The 20,600-nt window shown below is 44.1% G+C and overlaps 1 protein-coding gene across 1 annotated transcript in view; it reads right to left on the minus strand.

Moving 5' to 3' along the window:
- Positions 1-20,600, minus strand: part of thsd7ab (thrombospondin, type I, domain containing 7Ab) — a 90,267-nt gene that overhangs the window by 56,698 nt on the left and 12,969 nt on the right. The window contains exons 5-11 of the mRNA XM_030072219.1: positions 17,942-18,007; positions 12,744-12,899; positions 11,774-11,977; positions 7,227-7,421; positions 6,792-6,830; positions 6,441-6,476; positions 4,182-4,431 (exon numbers count right to left, since the gene is read on the minus strand). Of these exons, the coding sequence (XP_029928079.1) occupies positions 4,182-4,431; positions 6,441-6,476; positions 6,792-6,830; positions 7,227-7,421; positions 11,774-11,977; positions 12,744-12,899; positions 17,942-18,007 (946 nt within the window). The remainder of the gene's footprint in view (positions 1-4,181; positions 4,432-6,440; positions 6,477-6,791; positions 6,831-7,226; positions 7,422-11,773; positions 11,978-12,743; positions 12,900-17,941; positions 18,008-20,600) is intronic.

The raw sequence follows: 20,600 nt of genomic DNA on the forward strand, positions 1-20,600 counted from the left end.
ATGAAGACACACCGGGCACAAATAACAACCATATCAAGTCACTCCACAGCGCAGGCGGGGGAAATTCTGCCTCCTGGCAACAGTTGGCCGGGAGACCGAGCGCCGCTAATACTTATTTTGGATCTCGCCCAGATTGTTTGCTCTTAAACGTGCACAGCAGGTGAGCGCCGGCATCATTTTCCACCCTGTTCCCTCAGACACATTTTGCCATTGTGGCTGGACTGCTCAAAGAATGGCTGATTAGCAAGCTATTTTATTCTGTGAAGTGAGTGTGTGTGTGGGTGGCTGTGTGTGTGTGTGTGTGTGTTTTAGTCCTGGGCTACCGCTAAAACCTTTGATGTCTTCATGGCTAAAATAAAAGAGCAATGTTCTACACCCGGAAAGCCTCTTTGTGTAATACACTGCACTGCAAGTTTAAGCCGAAATACTGGCTCGGAGCCCGATGCTGGACCCCTGCCAGTGACAGTGGCCTGAGGAAAATCCACCTTAAAGACTTTAAACAACAACATCTCTGAAAGGCAACAGCCAGAGTACATAAGAGGGAGCTCTGCAATAGCCTTAGAGGAGGATATGGATCCTGACGCGAAGCCGCTGTTGTCTACAGACGGACTGAGAGGCTTCTTCAGCACCAAGGACAGCTCCACTGGTCCGGGGTGGCAGGTGGAAATCAGCAACTCCTGCCTCCTGTTGCATCAGCGCACCTCCTCTCCTATCTGCCTTTGAGGAAAACTACACAGCTACACTACTATTTTCTTTGGCACAAAACACCATGGAAAGTTTTTAATTTGTTGTATTCTGTATTTGCATTCGGCTGGTTCAGGCTCACGCTGCCCACTTGCGAGCCAACCTGAGCTTGTAAGCAAAAGTCACATGGACTCACAAGGAGCTTATTTAATTCAAAAGAGATTTGGTGACCTGCGATCCTGCAGTGTGGGAGATTTTGGAAGGAGGCCGCTCACTTGGAGGAGGACTGAGGCCTGCATTTTCAGAGACTAGAGCCCTATTCAGATAGGATTAGCTTAACAGGAGGAGGTAAGGTAATGTAATCATTACCAGAGCATCCTGTCTTTTATTTCAGCCCTGTCGCAATCTACCATGTCAGTACCTTTTACTGACTGTGCACTCCTGCCAGTAAATATTCTTCTGTGTGAAGATTATGCCAAGTACAGCCAGCCAGTTCAATAGATATCCTTAATTTCTTTGCAGTTCTGTTGGTGTGTTTGTGTTATGGCAGGGGAGGTCTGGGTTTTCATCAACATCTCTGCCTCTGTCTCTCGGTTCAACTTCAGTTTTTTGGCCTATAGAATCATTAAGCGAGCAATTAGAAACGTTAAGAAGCCTACAGCGATCAGGAAACAAAACCAAAATGAAACCCAATAAAGCAAAAACAAAATCACACTGACTAGCCGATTCAGTCTACTGATTTTGAGAGGGATTATCGACCTCCCTGTCCTGTGCAATTTTGCAATGGACTTCTCAGGTATCCTGACGTAATTACATGTCAGACAGCTGGCCTGAAAATGAATATCGTCTGAATGGGATTTAGGTTGCAGAAGTCAAACAGCTCCTGTAATGACTTAAATCACAAGCCGTTTCCCTTTGACCTTGACTACTTTTCCCGGTATGGAGGAATTTTCCTCTTTCGGCTTAAAGGTAACACAGAGCCCTGGTCACTTTCGAGTTAAGTGTGAACCCGGGTCGGGGCCTGTCTCCGGGAAGACATTTAGTCTGCTAAGACAGGCCGGGCAAGGCAGCTGTCCCGATAAGAAGGAGCTGTCTTCTGGGAAACCCAAGGTTGTTAGGATAATGTGCTCTGTTTCAGACTGTTAAGGATGGACAGGCTGCCTCCTCCACCGATATGTAGTGTATGTTTACCAGAATGCATACAATGTGCCTTTGGTTGATGTGGGTAAGTATAGTTTCCTATTTCGGGAGCCAAACATCCAGTGGAATAGTGGAATAGAATAACTATCTGGGCGTGTAGAAAATCTCATGGATCTAGTAAGGCTTTAAATATTCCCTGTTAGGAACAAATCTTCATAATATCTCTGCTCTTCTCAATCGAGCTTCCAATAAACGTTCCAGACATCCAGGTCGTCTGATCTTTCTTCACTTCCGAGTTAAAGCAGCTACCAATCATTTCATTGGCACGCAGCACCTCAAACCAAGCCGACTGAGGTCAGGTGAGCAGGTGTTTGATGGGAGTCAGTGAATCTGCCTTGGGGAAACAGCTAGCACAGCTCTGGAAGGGATAATCAATCGATTCCTACCGTCAGCTCTCCTTAATTCCTGGAGTTTCTCATTTTCTCTTCACTCCTCATCAGTGATACTGTCACATTTTGGTCTTTTGCTCTCATGCCAAGTGCCTTTTGATTGTGCAAAGTTATCGACTGGCGAAACCAAAAGATAATAAAGGAAAATCGAGAACATATCCTTTTTTCGCCATTTATTCAATGCCATTGCCGCTGAGCCTCAGCTCCTAACCTCATCTCCCCAATGCACTGGACTTGCAAATGTCACAGAGACAACATGCACTGAATGATATCCTGGTCTTCCTGCTCTTCCCTGCAGCCTGAAGAATATGCCGGTGTCTGGGTCAACTGCTGAAACCGCCACCTTTGAACTGCGCATTAATCTTCATTTTATTATGAGGTGTTCCCTATGAATCATATTTGCCTTGTACACATCTCCCTAACCCTATAAATAATTGATACTGTCCTTTCCTCGCCTATAACAATGCCTGGGAGGAGTGAGAGAAAGGAAGAAGAAGGAATTTGATGGTCTTGAATGAGACCGAATTTACTGCCTGGCGCTTGGATTTAAAAAGGGTACACATACAACATTGGGAAACAGATAAATTTTAAGACCTTTGCTTGATTTTTTGCCAAAGCTGCTCGTTCATTTCCAAGCCTCGACATAGTCAGTAAAGCATAACTAACACCAGGCTGGTGCTGAACATTTTGACAGTCTTTAAAGTAAAGTTGCCGGTACATTTTGAGGGTGTGGCAGGCCGTGTGGTCCTCGGAGCTAACCACAAACATCTTGTCTCTCATCTGCCTCGTGATTAAATTGCCTTAAAGTATCAATCCCATTTAATTACTGTCATTATCATCAATGAGAAATTACGAGGGCCCAAAATGGCAGGGATAATTAGGCTTTCAGGGACGGAGAGATTATTTATTTATCTGCGGTTGCCTGCAGTGGAGAGATATGGATTGGGAGTTAACTTCACGTGGAGTCTGCTCAGCTTACCGGCTCTGTCAGCCTCTACTGTTTTGTTTTTTTTTTCTCTCTCTCTCTCTCTCTGATTCACTTCCTCTCCTGCTGTCACTTTCTTCACCACCATTGGCGTCTCTCTCTCTCATCTCTTTCTCTCGCTGACTTTCTCTTCTTCCTCGCCTTTTATTTCTCCGGCTCTCTCCCTCTCGCTCATTTACATAGACAGCTACATCAGTGAGTACCATGTTCATATACGACATGAACTTTGACTGCCGACGTTCGTTAAAATCCCGCTTTAAGTAATAATCTGCAACGTTTCTATTGGGGTTGGACTGCCCTTCGTACGGCTTTCTCTCTTTTCCGCCTTGCTTGCTTGCTTATTCACCCTCATCGGTATCAATGTGCACATATCACTGCCGTCTCTAAGCCAATGGTGCAGGTTTTTATTGCAGCTGAACTCTATAGCTTTGTTCTTCATGCAGACTGGTGATGGGACTTGCTTTTAATATGGTCTTTTGAACTAGCCATGAAATAAGGCCTTTTTAAAATTTTGCTTGCCTTGTTTTTTTTTCCCAAGCAACAACCCGAGACCAAAAGGCGCTTTCAAGAAAAGCTTCCGCTCACCGACGCCCGGCAGAAGCACACTCTGTCCTCTCCTCTTTGAACTACAGCTGCCGATTTCACCGATTAGTTCTCCCTCTTTGGTTGAAAGTGCGCAAATCAGTAAAATCAGCCGCTGTGGTGATTGGCTGAAATGAATACCTGCGTACTCTCGCTCCTTGATGGCAAATGATTAAGAGCCACTGCTTTAAGCCGGCGCACGGAGAAATGAGCAGCTTTTCACAGGAGCTGATTGCACTTCTTTGTACACCAGGAACACCACGGGCTTAGACAGAACACGGCGACCCAAGTGTTGCAGCACGATCAAAACAGGCAGAAAAGCACACAAAATAATCCCCTACTTTTTGGGCGGCACCTGTCCCACGTTGACCCGGACGCAGATGACCTTGCGTGTCTGTATGCCCGTGGAGCAGGGACCCTGGTCAACACCGCCGGCACCACGGGCGCCGGTGGAGGTGTTGAGGGCCGAGGTGGAGGGGTCCTCGGAGCAGGGACCCCAAGGCCCCGTCTGCCAGTGGTAGACGGTGCAGGCATGTTCGTTACAGTTCCGCGTCTCCTGAAGGGCACTGCTATTCGGGCACAGGGCGCCACCTGGGGACACCAAAACATGCAGGAGACAGACGTTTTTAAGATGCTTTTCTCATAAGTTGTGTATGTGTAGTAATTCAATTCAATTTCAATTTTATTTATTTATATAGCTCAGAATCACAAATTACAAATTTGTCGCAAAGGGCTTTACAGGAAATACAACATCCTCTGTCCTTAGACCCTCACCCCTCACATCGGATGAGGAACAACTCCCTAAAAAAAACCTTTAACAGGGAAAAAAATAGGAAGAAACCTCAGGGGAGCAACAGAGGAGGGATCCCTCCTCTATAATACATTGTATTATAATACATTGTATTATACATATAAATAGTAGTACACACAATGCAATAAATAGTATGTGCCTATTTATTGCATTGTGTGTACTCATTTATTAATCTGTTTTAAAGGTGCTATATGTGGTATTTTAACATCGGTAGAGCTTCACCAGATTCAATTTGAATCACAGAGGCTACCAAATAACCTACAACCTCATTTGTTCACAGTAAATAGGCCTCTATGCCTTTGTATTGTAATTAATTAGATAATGACATTTTATGTGTAAATGCTGCAGTGCCTTTAATTCAAGAGATGAATGAAATCCAGCGAATAGTACAGTGCACTGACTGAATTAGATCAAATGGCCTGTTGCCATTTATGCCAGTGATACCTCAGCGTCGTACAGATCGAACCACCATCTGGATCTCAGAAATGGAAAGTATTACATTTGAAACAATAAATCTGGGACAAGATCTCATTACATTACAAAAGGATGTGTGCTTGGTTGTGCAGATGGTTTTGGCTCCTATCTGGTGGAGAGCGAATTAAATCGCCTCCAGGGTGTGGATCCGGGGTTAGGAAACTTATGGTCTATTGTAACAATGTCTGGACTGTAAATTAAGTTTTCTAAGCCGAGCTCTTACTGTGGAGGAATATTTATCCTCTTGTGACCACGTAGGGCAAACGCCTACTAGAGGAGTTCAAAAGCTCGACGCCCACTAAAAGGTTCAAAGGTTGCCTCCTACTACAAGTCGCACAGGTTGGATTTTTAATGCATTACACTCGTGTGTAAAACTTCATCCATCAATTTCTTTTTCTAAACACCCCTCCCAGGCTCCTTTTCTCCCAGACTCCCTCATTTCTCTTCCGTGGTGGCAGTCAGTCAGTCGGAGGGTCGATGGAGTGAGAGAGTACTCTCCCTGTTTAGAGTAATTGCCAACACTTAGGGCTTTCAGCAGAGTGAGAGCCACTACAGGACTGCGAGTTCTCCACACCTGTATTTCCCTGCCCGAGTTGATGGAGAGCCAGCTCCATAATGAGCAGTAGTGTTGGACAATGGAGAAATGTGAAGTGGCTTTAGACACAGAAAAAAAAAAAAAAAAGAAAAAAACATCCCACACGACAGGGGTAACAAAAAGGCAGCGTATACGCTGAGTCAGATTCATTCATTCATGTTTGCGGTATAAATTTCAGTGACTTGCTGACTTGCTCCTAAATTTATCATCCATAACGTGCCGGATAAGCTGAAGCGTTTGCCATTCAGCATGCATCCTGAGTGTTTCATTCAGCCGGCTGATGGGCGTCCAAAAGACGAGGCATTTCCGCTCCAAACAAGAGGCACTTGAGCTGCCTAATGTCCCACTATAATCAGCTTGATATTTTAAACATACAAAATTATGCTAATTAACTAATTAATTTGGCTAATGAATGCATTCGTTAGCAAATATTTCTTGGTCAACATACTTGACACAACACATGGGCAGTTTTAATAGGAACATCATATTTAGGAGTTACAGTTTCAAGAAAATGTTTTTCCATTAATGTTTTTTAATGAATTGTGGTAATGAGCGTTCTGTTTTCCTACACACAGACAGACGGCATGATCATGACAGTGTAATTTAATGTAATGTAATGTAATCTGAGAAAAGGTTTTCTATTGTATTACCACTCCACAGCTACCGTCCACTAACAACGCAGCTACTACAGCACTAATCTGTTGTCTAAAGTACATTTACCAAAAAGTTCTGGAAACTTTGGCACCCGTGAAAGACCTTTGGAGAATACAGATATGGACATGTTAATGCGGTGACTGAAACACGTGTAAACTACCACAACAAACAACAAACAACAAACAGCTAAAACAATTAAACTACTTCACACACGCTCGGCAAGACTGGCTGTTCTACAAGTGCCTGAAAATGGTCTGAATCAATTATAAGTTACCCTAAGGCTGTTTTGATAATGTATTCTGTTTCAAAAAAAAACAAAAAACCTCAAAACTAGCTAATACATTTTATTTTGCTTCATGCCGACACACTGCTAGAGGTTAAACATGACTACGAGCAAACTTTGATCACAAATGTTACCCTCCATCACTGTGATCCACGCCACTACCATGGCAGTTACTGTGAGGAATCAAACACACATCCAGATAAGACACAGGAAAATGCTTGGTGACATGACAAAAAGAGACAGACAGACAAGCCAGCAGACACACACACACACACAGAGAGAGATTCAAAACAGAGAGAACAAGCATATGTGAAGAAACGATCTTAGAAGCAGATAAAAAGTGAGTGTCAGGCGAGGGAGACAGACAGACAGAAATAATCACTAGGACAGATAAGCAGACTGTTTGAGATAAGGACAAACGCACATGCAGACAAGTGTGAAATCCAGACATTCAGTGAGTGACAGCAAAGGACGACTTGAAAGGCCATGACTAAGCCACTATTGAGGCCTCATCTGCATACATTTCCATAAGCAATGGTGCAGAAGACTCTCTGCAGGTGGAGCCTCACCTTCCCCGGCGTTGTAGGCCAGGACGGAGCGGGTCCTCATCTGCTTGCCCTCGATGGTCTTGCTGGAGCAGGTCTGAGAGCAGGTCGACCAGGGGGTCCAGTCACTGAGGACACAGTCCCTTGAGCAAGGCACCTCGCAGCGCACCGGCTGCGGAGCCGGGGACGACGAACACAGACTTCTGTCCACCTCCTCGCCTGGAGCAAAAGGTGCCAAAGGGTAAAATGTAATGGAGTCATACTTGGGAGGAAGCAAAGTTGGACTAATTAAAACAACAATAGACATGATCTTTATGTAAAAACAGAAATTTTCAGACTGTGCAAACAATCTGAATTTCTCAATTTTACAGCAGCAACAAGTATAGGATGCCATTTTATAAATATGAAATAAATTGCACATTTCTAGCTTGTCAGTTACTCTACCAGATTCACAGACTAACTAAATACTTTGCATTACATTCATTTGGATGCTGTCATTTAGCTTCAGGATTATAGCTTCTGGAATAACATTAGCTGTTTTCAATATCTGCATTAACTGTATTTTGCAATTTAAAGCACTGGAAGGACATTATATCCATATCTTCTTTGTCTTGCCTGTAACCAAAAGGCATCAAAAGTTGCACTTGTGTTAGCTACCTTTCACTGGAATAGCAAATGGCGCGCAGTTGTTATTACTGTACCAATTTGATGTAGTATTATCTGACTGCCTCTTGTTAGACTCGCCGTCTAACTGTCAATTTGAACACATTTGTCAATTTTTCCAGTGCATATGGCTGATGGTTGGTCCAAATAGGCCAGAGGACCCATCGGGCTTGTAATCCGTCCGGGGAAACTCTACGTTTCATCAGCCGAGATCACAAACCTTAGAGATTCGCATTTTTTTCCATATGAACATCTGGGATCCTGCACAATTGTGTTCTTCACAATGCATTTGACATGATATCTAATGACTGAAGTACAGCACTGACACCAAAAAACGATGCACAGACGGTGCATCGGATTGTGAGTCGGCCATTGAGAATAAATGGGACGCCCCAACATTCACTGGCAGAATAACACGCCTGAACAGCAGTACAGTCTTCAGAGGCAGAGACGGTTGCATCATCTGGGAAAATAAACAACTGCGTGTGCCTACATGAAGTGGCAAATTAAAACTTAGAGGAAACTGTCACACTGCTTTTGACAACTGGATGCACCAAAGTTCGATCTTTAGTCTCTCTTGTTCCTTTGGTTTTGTTTGGAATAAAGCGTTCACCGATCAGCTGAGTGTGCTGGTGCTGCGTGCAGACGGCTGACGATGCATTTAAGGTATCCTAATATTATTCTGTCAATACGTTTTCAAATAGTTACCCCTTGTCATTTGGAGCCACCAAGGTGCAAAACTGCCTTGTGCACTTTCAACTAAATCCTGAATTTGTGATCAATGGACGAGACATTAGAGGACTGCCACGACTTGGTGGAACTTCATTTGCTGATAATATTTCATCACTGCCATATCAAAGACCGGATTAATGAATCAAGCGAGGCATCAAAAATGTGAACAGTATGCACTGCCAACAGCTTGCACCAGCGAGAATAATAATAATGTCGGATATTGCGGGGTTTACCCAGTGCTCCTTGACTCGAAGCCATGCCTCCCTGAAGAATTAATCAAAGAAATCATATCAAATCATTTTACTTGTGATTCTCGTATCGGCACGGCAGTTGATTAAATGTTTGGTCAGGCTGTGGTGTACAAGAAGCTGTTTTTTGTTTTTTTTTGTCTGTAGATTATTCATATTGATGCACTCAACATGAAATATCTGCATACTAAATTGGCATTGAACATGGTAAGAGCAAACTCACATGGGATTCCCCCATTTTTACACTTTAGTCCATGTATTATTAATGAGCTCCCTGCATCAGCCATAAGTGGATTATATTAACCCACATATCCATCTGTGCTCTTAACTGTTTCATGAACCAAAGTGCCGCATACACCCAGGAAACGGTACGTAAACCTTTCTGACGGTCGATTCTGCAATTTCAAGCGGCGGAGAATCGCTTGGGCTTCAAAAGTCGACGTGGGTTCCGACTTTGCATTAAGATGTCACTTTGACGCGTATGCAGTGAAGCAATCATGACTGAACTAGGAGGGCATGAAAACAGAAAGCGGCAAGGGAGCCCGGCGGCTTCTGGGATGCCACAGAGAAAACATGAATGAGCAGAACACCCACTACGAGAGGAAAACCACCGCGATCAGAGTGCACCGAAGAAACAGCTCTCCACCTAAATGGGCAGGCAGCGAGCACGGGGAATATCAATAGCCAGTTTCAATAACATTTGTATCGACCTTCACCTGTTGTCTGGGGCCCGGCTGTGTGGCCTTTTCTTTTATGATTGGGACACACTCGAAGGAAATATACAGCCAACAGAGGAGTGAAAAATCTCTGAGGCGAAAAGTAGAGCGAAAATCCAAACAGAACAAATCAATTTTCATCAGACGAGGGAGTGAAGGTGGGGAAGATCAATCAACCGAAGTCAGGGGAGAAAGAACAGTGCAGAGTTTCTGTTCCTCCTGCAGTACAGGGAAAGTATCAACTGGACCAACATCACTGAATATCTGCAGTTGATATATGCCGTCTGATTTAAGGATGGGGGGGGGGTTGGGTATATGAAATTCTCTGGCAGGGAATGCATGAAAAAAGTCACTGCATTGGATCATGAAATGAAGATTTATTGAGTACATTTGGAATGGAATGACATTCCCACAGCTGCAGCATGTTCTACCTTTACATGCTGGAAAAAAAAAAAAAAAAAAAAAGTATATGCAATATGCAATTCGCAGCACGGCAGCTGGGAAAAAATGATTGTGTAAAGATCGATAAGGCATTGTAGCTCATTTTGTCCATCATTTGTCCATAGCCTGAAGGCGACAGGAAGCCAAGAAGCGCCGGGCGGCATCTCTGCACCGCCACTCCTTATATTAAAGATTTACAGTAATAAAGAGTAGCAGTAAAAATTAGGAGCAGCAAAGGGCACGGGAGGCTCCAGGACCCAGGGCCACCGAGGGCTGATTTGATTTAGTGTGAGTAAGATTTAATTGTGCATGCAGAGGGGAAGAATGGAAAATGAAAGCGAGAGAGGGAACGGGGTGGCGGTGACGGTGGCGGTGCTGAATCGAGCCAGAGCTAAAGTGGGAGAGAAGTAACAGGAGGGAGAAAGGGAAGGAGTGGGCAGGAGAGGAGTCTGGAGAAAACTCCTTATAAACTTTATGAATGGTTCAGGCTGGTTAAAAATGAGAAAATCTCCTCACGCACAGCACTGTACACCCGGAGCATGAGGGTCGGAGGAGAAGTGACCTTGAACGGCGTACTGTAGGATTTTTCTCACCAGGCCTGAATCCCAATATGTGGACTACGGGCCGGTGGACTACGGTTTCACATGGTTTGACATTAACCGAAATGCTGCACAAGGGCACAGGAGTGCAAGACTGCATAAAAGGTGCAAATGGGATGGGTCTAAATGTCACCATGGCGCGATGAACTGGGGAAAATCTCACCAGGGGAGTGTGTGGGGTAGCAAACTCTCTGTCGGTCGGCCCGCATGAGAGCCTTACAGACTTGCTGAATTTTGGAAAGGGACCGTCGTGACTCCTCGCCGACTTTACGTCAACAAGCCCCAAAGTCTGTGAGTCAGCAAGTCCAGACTTTTGGATTCAGCAGCAGAGAGACCAGCAGAGGGGGATCAACAGGACAACATGTTTCAGAGAGGGATAAGCAGCAAGTTGGGATGGGCTCTCTCTTTTCAGCCTTTACTGTGTCAAACTTCAAGACCATTTCCTAAACTGTCTTTCAAGGTAAAATAAAGATTTACAGTTGTCCCTCGCTATAACGCGGTCCACCTTTCGCGGCCTCACAGTTTCACAGATTTTTTTTAGTGCAATTTTGCGTGCTTTTTTTTTTTTTTTTTTTTTTTTAAGCGTATTGTGTTCTGCGTCCTGATTGGCTAAGGGACTGTAGACCATTGTCAATCAATGTCCTCCATGCCGGGAGGTTTTGATCTTTGGTTTCATTCTATGATACTGGACTTATTTTTCTACGAAGGTTTGAACTTTGAGAGTTTAAACAAGAGAGAAAAGTGAGAAAATGTTAATGCCTGTCTGAGAAAAGTGTATAAAGTGTGTAGTGAGGGGTTTTACAGCCTTAAAACATCTATAATAATTGTAAAAAATAAAGCTGACTACTTTGCGGATTTCGCCTATTGCGGGTTATTTTTAGAACATAACTCCCGCAATAAACGAGGGACCACTGCAATAATAATAAAAGAGGGATACCAGTGCAGAAAGTTGACCCTTGTTCCAAACTGTTTCCCCCCAAAAAATATCATGTCTAATTTCAACTAGGCGCTATCGATCAATACCTCAATACTTTCCAAATCATGGATCAGCATCAACAACTGCACAGCTATAAAAACACACTCAGTGCACACACCAGTAGGAAATGGTGCTGATCATGATGGAGTCTCTCTTATCTGTTACAATCAAATGTAATCGAATTCTTCCCTCTCACCGTTGCTGTTGACGCACTGGGCCTGTGCGAGCTGCGTCCCGGGACCGCAGGCCTGCTCGTCCTCGGGGACACACGGGTCGAGGCTGACCAGTCGCCAGTCGTAGCAGCTGGGCTCGTCACACGGCAGCGCCTCCACCAGGTGGGGGCAGTTTTCTGGCCCGCCGCTTGGCTTGTTGGTGATCTGCCGTCTCCTCAATTTGAAACCTTACAGCAAAGAATATTAGTGTGGCATTTATCTAAAATCACCCGTGGTTTCATGACATCTAAACGTATTTCTGTATGCTTCATATTGATAATCATTGATTTTGGCTGTTATTTCAATGTGTGAAACACTAACAGTATCATATCAAGTAATTTGACAATGTTGTGACATGTTTAACCCTCCTGTTCACATTTTTCAACATCTTTTATGTTTGGGGTCAATTTGCCCCCTGCAGTTTAAACCTCCACAAAATTATAAAAACTAAAATTGTTATCAAAGTTTATGTGTCAGGTACTTTATGTTTCTTTGTTGACGACCTAAATAGCCCTTTAAATAAAACATAACTCCCCCCACCCCCACTTATACATCCAGTATTTCTATTACACGACTATGGAAAAATATGCAAATCACCATAAAATCTCACTGATTGATCTAAAATTGGAAAGACATATTAATTTTTGGTGTTTTAATGGCTTTATATTATTTCTAAGTACAGATTTTTGTTATTTATTACCGATGCGTTACAAAGTGTGTATAGGACATTAAAAACATATAATCATGTCAATTTCATCTTTATCCAGTAGTGCCCATTACATTAGGAAAAGTCATTAAGAATGAAGCAAAAAAAATGATGTTAATCATTTATTTAGAGACGTTAAACATGGGCTGGGGTCAAATTGACCCCAAACATAATAGGAGGGTTAAAAATAAAAATGCAGCATGCCTCACCTGTAAACAATAATCTAATGTATTTCTCTGTCTCTGTACCTTTCTTCGCGGCCTGGTCATCACAGCTCTCGAAGGTGCACGGCCCCCAGGCCCCCCACGGTGACACCTCACACTCAATGGGACAGGGGATATGGCACAGCTGGGACCTGTTGGGGACGGGACCCTCGCACAGCTTGTTTTCCACCGGGCGGGATGCTAGGGAAAAGATTAAAAAGGGGACTTAGAATACATTAGGAAATAAACAGATGATGGGATTTTGTTTTTCTTTGATGTTAACCTCATTTGTCTTTAATGTGAGGAATATTTTCCAGTGTTACAGTAAAACTGGAAAAAAAAAAAAAATACTATAGAATGAGTCGTTACTTTTGTTTTTTATTTGCTTTTATCCCCGGTACAGTCCCTACAGAGAACAGATGAAAACTGTGTACAAAAAAAAAAAAAAAGAGCCTGTGAAGTAGTGCCATATCTTTCTACTATTATCCCTTTGTTTTGTTTATCTCCTCCCTGTTAGCATGTCAGAATGATAAATTAGCAATGATTATCGCATTCGCTGCCTCGCTAGGAACATAAAACAATGTGGAACCCTGCCCACTGACTCTCGACGGAGACCCGAGAAAGGATGCATTAATATTACGCAAAAAAGGTGTGTGTGAGAACAATGACAGCGACTTGGCTCATGTATATTCCACGAGGTGTAATTTGGCGCCTACAATCCCCCGGCCGTGCCATTTTGGATTTCGAAAAAGCCCTGTGCCATGATGCAACCGGCACGTGCGCGCCTGTCTGAACTCCCACCGAGGAACTTTGCAGAAAAAAAAAAAAGAAAAAAAAGAAAAAAAACAAAAGGAGAGATGTTATCACTCGAGCTGCGCCGGGGTGCATTTGTAGATGTCTCCTGAAAGGCGTCACGATAAATGAAGTAGATGTATGGAGTTTGTGACGGTGTTTTTTTTACTTATGCATGCGTCGCCGCACGCACGTGTGTGGTTTTTTTCCGAGGCTGTCACTTCAAAGCCGCGTTATCTTCCACAACTGTGCTTGCAGGTTGTCCTTGTTGATAAGAATGGGTCGTGCTCACTCAGCAGATGGTTTCACCCCCTACCTGGGTCTCCACACTCTAATTGACACTTCTGAGCCGCTGTTTATTGACAGAGACGCACGCGCGGGCCCACCCACACCTGCAGGTGCACATTAATGGGGGTTTCATTCACTGTACCTCCCCAAAAAAACAACAACAACAAAAAAAAAAAAAAAAAAAGGAGGGGTTGTCTGATACTGTTGAGTTATCTTACAAATAAAAGAGTAAACTCATTAGTATTATCATTTTGTAAGCGGGTTTACTTAAATGCCTCAATAAAAAAAAGAGATTTATTCTTATGCAAACAGTCATTTGAAAAGTTTGGCTCCCAAATGAGACCTCAACCATTTGAAAAATGTGACTGGCATGAAACACCCAAGTGACTATCACAGTTATTAGCACTTACTTAGCAAAATACTCACAAAATAGTTATGTATCAGAGAGTGTTTTTTTTTTTTTTTTTTTTTAATATGAGCAATGAATATCAAGTGTGCCCCCTCCACCACCACCACAAACACACACACAGAGTGATGAGACTTTTAATTTTCCTAGGGTAACGTGTCCTATTTTTTTTTTTTTGTGTGTGTGTGTTTGTTTTTCCACATCGGATTTCACCGCCCTCCTTAATGAAACTCGCACGCTCACGTGTGTGTGTGCACCCACGAGCGTCATCTACGCTCACATCCCTGATATGATCCAACGATTGCATCAACCATTGCAACACGTTACACACAAATTCCACATAAGTCGCCCTCCCTGTCTCGAAGAAGGAATCCCCCTGTGTGGACTGAGATGTACTCCGCGTATCACTCTCTTACTCGCGTACTCACACCTGTTAAGGAAAAGTCACTTTCATTTACTCTTCGTTTTAGTCTATTAACAAGATTTAAGTGGCACCATCTGTTTTTCTGCACCCAAGTTTTGCTCCTTTTTAGGCGATCCGTCATTTGTAAAGAAAAAAAATGACACAAAAATGGCACAAAGTGTAAAATGCAGTGAGCGGCACGTGGCGTGCGCAGGGCGTGGCGGCTGGTTTTCGGGGTAATTTTGTGGTCGGTGGCGTGCGACGGCGTTACACTGCGGTTTGAATCGGCGTGGGATTAGAAGGAATCCATTAGCAGACGTTGTGACAGCGGTTGGCGTTGTCATGACCAATCAAATCTCGTGTTTCTCCTTCCCTTTAAAAGCACTAAGCTCTGCTGACAATTTGGTGATGGAAAGAACAGTCCGGAACGGAGCCACCACAAAAAAAAAATTCTCCCAAGAGGAAACTGATGTCCTTGTGCTGGAGCTGCAGAATCACCACGACAGAAAACACGGCACTGGAAATGCTCGGGAGGAGATAATATGTTTAGTTTGTGTGTTGCTCCAGTCCTGGGAGAACCATTGCCCAGTGTAGGAATTGGTGCAATAATGCTACAGGAAGAGCCACACGGACATTGGTATTAAAGCACAGGGCCAGTTCAGGAGCACAGCCTCTGTTATCAGTGGAGGACACGGCCACATCCATGAGGCCCACTTCATGGAGCTGATTTATTAATCATGCCATAAATTTCCGCCAGGGTCGCTAAATTCTGCGTCGACGCAAATTCTCGGTTTTAGTGGGTGATTAACAAAGACTGATCATGTAAATGAGCACGGCCACAGTTTGAGTTAATGCGAGCGCACTGCCGCTAATTCCTGTGTCTGGGCTATTCGAGAGGCGGCAGTGCGTGTCTGAGAGGCACTCGCATTTCTTCTGCACATTTTTTTTTTTTTTTTTTTTTTTTTTGCGCTCACAACAGGTGGCAGCTTTTGAGGATGCTGCTGCACAGGAGCGGCTTCATCCACAAATCATGATGGTCCCAGCGGAGCGGGAGACGTGGTCCCGAGGACACAGCCGACATCAACAACACATCGCCTCTGAGGATTTCAGGCACTGTGGCCGAATAACTTTAATATTAAGAAACATTTTTCAAACTTTGTGTGCCCCTAGCTTCGAAGATCCATAGCACAGACTCACCTTAGGGTCAAAACATTCACCTTTTCACGCACAGACACTCACCATGCATTGTGCGGCAAAGCAAGGCCTTTGCTTGCAATATCCACATTGTGTCTGCATCCACACTCACAAAGTAACCAAGATCCCTGCCTCACAGTTAATGTGCGCTGGCATGACTGCACGTGTCAGGTCAAATGGAAAAGACAGGTTTAACCACCGTGAAAGTAGGTAAGATGTGCTTCTCCAAAGGTGTTAAATAACAGATGCAGTTTCCTTTGCCACACCGCAAATCATGAAGTCAGCTTTTGTGGGCCAATTGGATAAATTTCCATTTCTGCCTCCTATATTTTTGCAGTGCATAAACCTAAAATACAATATGCATTAGGCAACACATGCAATGTTTAGCAGTGCCGTTTTTCTCTTATTCTACAAGCCCAAACCTCTATTGTGGCACCTTGTTAAATTAAGGATGGACACTATTTGTTGTGTTAGTGCATAAAAGAGCCGTGCAAAATCCTTGATAGATCAGTCAACATGTGTCAGGATGCAGACTGACTGACAGCCACTCACACCACAGCCACAGGTGTACGACGCTAGAGTGAAGGAAAATTGCGTCTGACTTTTCCCTGCTCGAGGGGTTCACATCAAAGTCAAAATGACCAAGATGTGCACAAAACGGGTGGGAAAGCTTGTTAATGCCGGGTCATGCAACAAGAAACTTGCTCATGTAAGTTCTGCCGGGTAAAGCCACAGAGCTCAGGCGGCGCGACGTGCTTTCAACCTGGTGCGAGCAGGCAGGCGGCGCGAGCACAAAGCCGAGTAATCCTTGACACCAAAATTGCACCACTGACACCCTGCTGTGCCTCTCGTCCTACTTTGGCACAGTCAAGTTCACAGCGAGTCACCAAAATGAGGAAAAAAATGCGAGGAAACATCCTAACCACGTCTCATGCACTGTCACAGAAATGTCACCCTGCTCCTAGAATATTAAAAGTAAAAAAAAAAAAAAAAAGGTATCTTAACACCTTTCCCTTACCAAGGATGAGCATGGCTTGATCTATATTTTCAGCCATTAAAGGTGATGAATTTCAAATAAGTTTTTTTTTTTTTTTTTTCTCCTCTTGAAATGGATGTTTAGCATTTTGGAATGAACCTCTTCACATGTTCAACCTGAGTCACTTTATTTCCTGTATTCCGACTATTCCTACAAGACGTCAAGGAGCTTAAAGTCTCAAATAGTCAGGGGAGCTGAATCATAATTCCCTCAGAACTGTACAGGGGAAGGAAAGTGGGGCTTTTGAAATGCAAAATGCCTAATTCCTCTTACAAATACACTGAAAGTCAAATACTGAGTTCCCTGAGCCGCTGGTAATCCACGTGTTATTGGAGAACTACACTGACTTCAATCTTACCACATCAATCCATTTGTGAATGCAAAACTGAGGACCAAGAGAGTTTTGGTCTTTGTGTGGTTAAAAAAAAAAAAAAAAAAAAAAAAAAAGGCTTCCTCTGTACTCTCAAGCTTTACTAGACTATTTCATAGCATTTGTTCTCCAGAGTGTTCATTTTCACTATTATACTGAACTGACAACAGTAAAAAAAAAAAAAAAAGTCACAGTGCTACTGGAAAACATCTTTTTTTTTTTTTTTTTTTTTTTTTTTTTTTTACAGTGCCTTCAAAGCTTAAACTATTCCGCCCAGCTTTTTCTCAGAGAAAAAAGCACTTTGTTGAAATGTAACTCATCCCTTTTTTTTTTTTTTTTTCTTTTTTGGGATTTCGACATGCAACATTTTGAAACTGTGTGCGCTTGCAATTTTTGGTGAAAGCAACATGTTTGCATGTCTGATTTGGGTGCAGAGCGTAATTCTGCTGCAGTGCAGTATGGAGGGAGGACCTGCAAGAAATCGCTGTTATAATCAGTATGGGAAATATCTCCTCCTGACTTTGATTTGTTATTGCATTTGGGTCTATTATTACGTGTGAAAAAGTGTTATGGGGCTGGAGAAAAACAGAATAAAGGAAAGGAAAGGAAAGGAAAGGATTACGTGGACGAGAAAACAGAATCGGGTGAAGGAAAAAGTAAGAGGAGAAGGAGAGGAATACTGAGTGAGCTAACTGGGGGGCAGATAGTGTTGAGAGGCTTGGGTTTAGTGATCAGCTTGACTAAAAGCACCTACCTGTAATCTGGAAGGTGATGGAGAGGAGAGGGGGAACACTAGGCTTCTGCTGTCTTTGGGTCTGACCTGCTGCAATTACAGGGGAGATAGTGCTATTAGCTACGCACACACCAGGGAGATGGAGGCACTATCAAACAAACACACAGAGAACGGGAAAACAGCACACCAGAGACAGGCAGAGACTAATGCAATCGCATCTACCACCAAAGAGCGGGGGAGGGGTGTGGAGCATTAAAGTGATAGCTCAGATCCTTACCCAAAAGTCGTATCTGCTGCTCTGTGAGAGTGTAACACACCCTACCGAGTCGGATCCATTAACTCAAACAGGACCTTCACTGGGGGAGTATGAATGAAATAGATACAGACATACCTGGAAAACAACACCACTTTGTCGTGAAGGATGCACAACAGCACACTTTTACTTTGGTTTCACTTTCGAGGCACGCTCCAGCACCGTGCCTTCCTTCCAAAATGGCGAATATTTCAACCTACAGTGGCAGTGCTACTAATTTTTTCAGCGTTGTGTCACTGCTCAAAAAAATCATGCTGCTCTAGGATCGATATCGGCTTCATTAATCTTGGAGCAGCACACTCCCGGCGAAGCTCTTGTTCTTGCAGCAGGGACGGAGTTAATGAGCCAAACTTGGTGGACGTATAACACTCACATGGAGCAGCAAATATGACGAAACGGGCAAGAATTACCAGAACTATCCCCTTAAACATTCAAACCTGAACCTGTTGAGAACAAAGACTTTTTTCTGTTTTTGGTTCATGGTGGTCCCATCAGGTTAGAGACTTTTTAGTGAGGAGGAGGAGGGGGAGGGGAGGAGCGTTAGTTCGTCTCTAACTAACCAAACAAACACCGTGCACCAACCTTTTCAGGCCTTGAACTTGGACTTCGTCGGTACGTAATGAGACGCCCCAGAGCAAAGTTGTGAGCCGTGAGCTGGGAGGACGGCTTTGGTCTGGTTGTACATGCGAACATCAATTAAGCATAAAGACCTTGAAGGAGCTGATGGCTAATTAATTCTAATGCGGAGTGTAAAAATAGACGAGCAAGAAAACTCTGGAAGTCAGTGTAGCCAGACCCGCTTTAAAACAGGAGGGAAAACTCGAATCGCTAAAGGAAGACACGCCATCAGCCAGTCGCACGTTCAGATTTTTGCGTAGCCACATGACTTTGATGTTTATTGGGGGCCACAGCCGAGCGCACGCCGACAACGCCGCCGCGGCCCGGCTCGGGACAAACTTAACGACTGATTTAACGGCCTACTCAATGCTGTCCGACTCATACAAGGTAAAAATTCCAATTCATGCATTTTTAAAAGCATCTCTGTGGCTCAACTATGCGCCTGACGCGAGTGTTTACGGTTGTCGTGGCAACGGCAAGGGCCGCCGCAAGACAGAATGTTGTTATCTCGCAGTTTCTTGGGGGCCGTGGATAGTTCATGGAAAAAATATCATTTTGCTTTGACACTGATGTCCTTCGGTACAAATTTTATGACTCCGTGTTGTATAAAATTTGATAGTGTCCCCTGATAATGACAGAATATTAGATACAGACTCCACACTTACAGAGATAGAGGCCTGGTCTCCCCGGTCATGATCCCACTGCCTGGGGGCGTTTCAGATATGAGTGCCCCGGCTCGTCCTACACTATTTGAGAGTGCAGTGTGTTTTTTGTTCATGCAGAAACTGAGCTAAATGAGCCAGAGAGGTCAGGTTTTATTTTCCGTGCTGGTTCATAATGAACATCAGCGATGATGAAGACTGAAATTTTGTTTCCAGGCCTTATGACATGCCGTGCAATTTTATTATACTAAAAGGTTTATCTTCTCGCTTCGGATAACGTTGCTTACTATTACGCAACATACTGTATGCTGAAGTGTTTGCACTCTCGCCAGCCATCGAGCACAGAAAACATTATTGGGTAAGCCGACTGAGGCGCCCAGCTCCCGAAATGTCAGCGCAGCCCTTTAAGGCTCCACATGGGAACTGAGGATTGGACTCATTTCTTTCAGCAGCTGTATCCTCAGATGGCTGAGCATCTCTGCCTCTCTCCCAAAGCTCTCCTATTCCCAAAGCCACAGTTTTGTAGCCTTAGCTGAGGGAGCGCGGGATGTCGTTAGTTAGGCAGCGATACTGATCTCGGGTCAGATCGGAGCCGCTCCCCCGTAATGATTAAGGTTAAGATTTAGGAGGTGGTAAGCTGGTTCCAGATCTTCGCCTGAGGGTATCTTCCGCCCCGTTGCACGCTGATATTTATGTATGAGATAGGGTGGAGGGAGAGAGAGAGAGAGAGAGAGAGAGAGAGAGAGAGAGAGAGCGCCAGTTGCAGCAAACTTCACTGAGCCACTGTCTTCCTCTCTGTCTCAGTGGTATGCTGGGAGATTACCCCCCAACGGAGGGAAGAGAAATCCTGCGCCAAGAAGATAAGAACACACACTTCTTTTTAACTACCCCTGACGAGCGCGTGCATGCTTGTGTGTGTGTGCGTGTGTACGTGCATTCGCGTGTGCACAAATACACACATGCGCGCATGCCCTCACACATGTGAAAGGCACATTTCTGCACCAGCCGGCCCTAGCAACACCGCTCCCAACATGGTTGTATATATGAATCTTTAAGTGCACACTGCTCACAGAGGTTAACATGTACG

This window comes from Myripristis murdjan, chromosome 16 (genome assembly GCF_902150065.1).
Source record: "Myripristis murdjan chromosome 16, fMyrMur1.1, whole genome shotgun sequence".
NCBI classification, from domain to species: domain Eukaryota; kingdom Metazoa; phylum Chordata; class Actinopteri; order Holocentriformes; family Holocentridae; genus Myripristis; species Myripristis murdjan.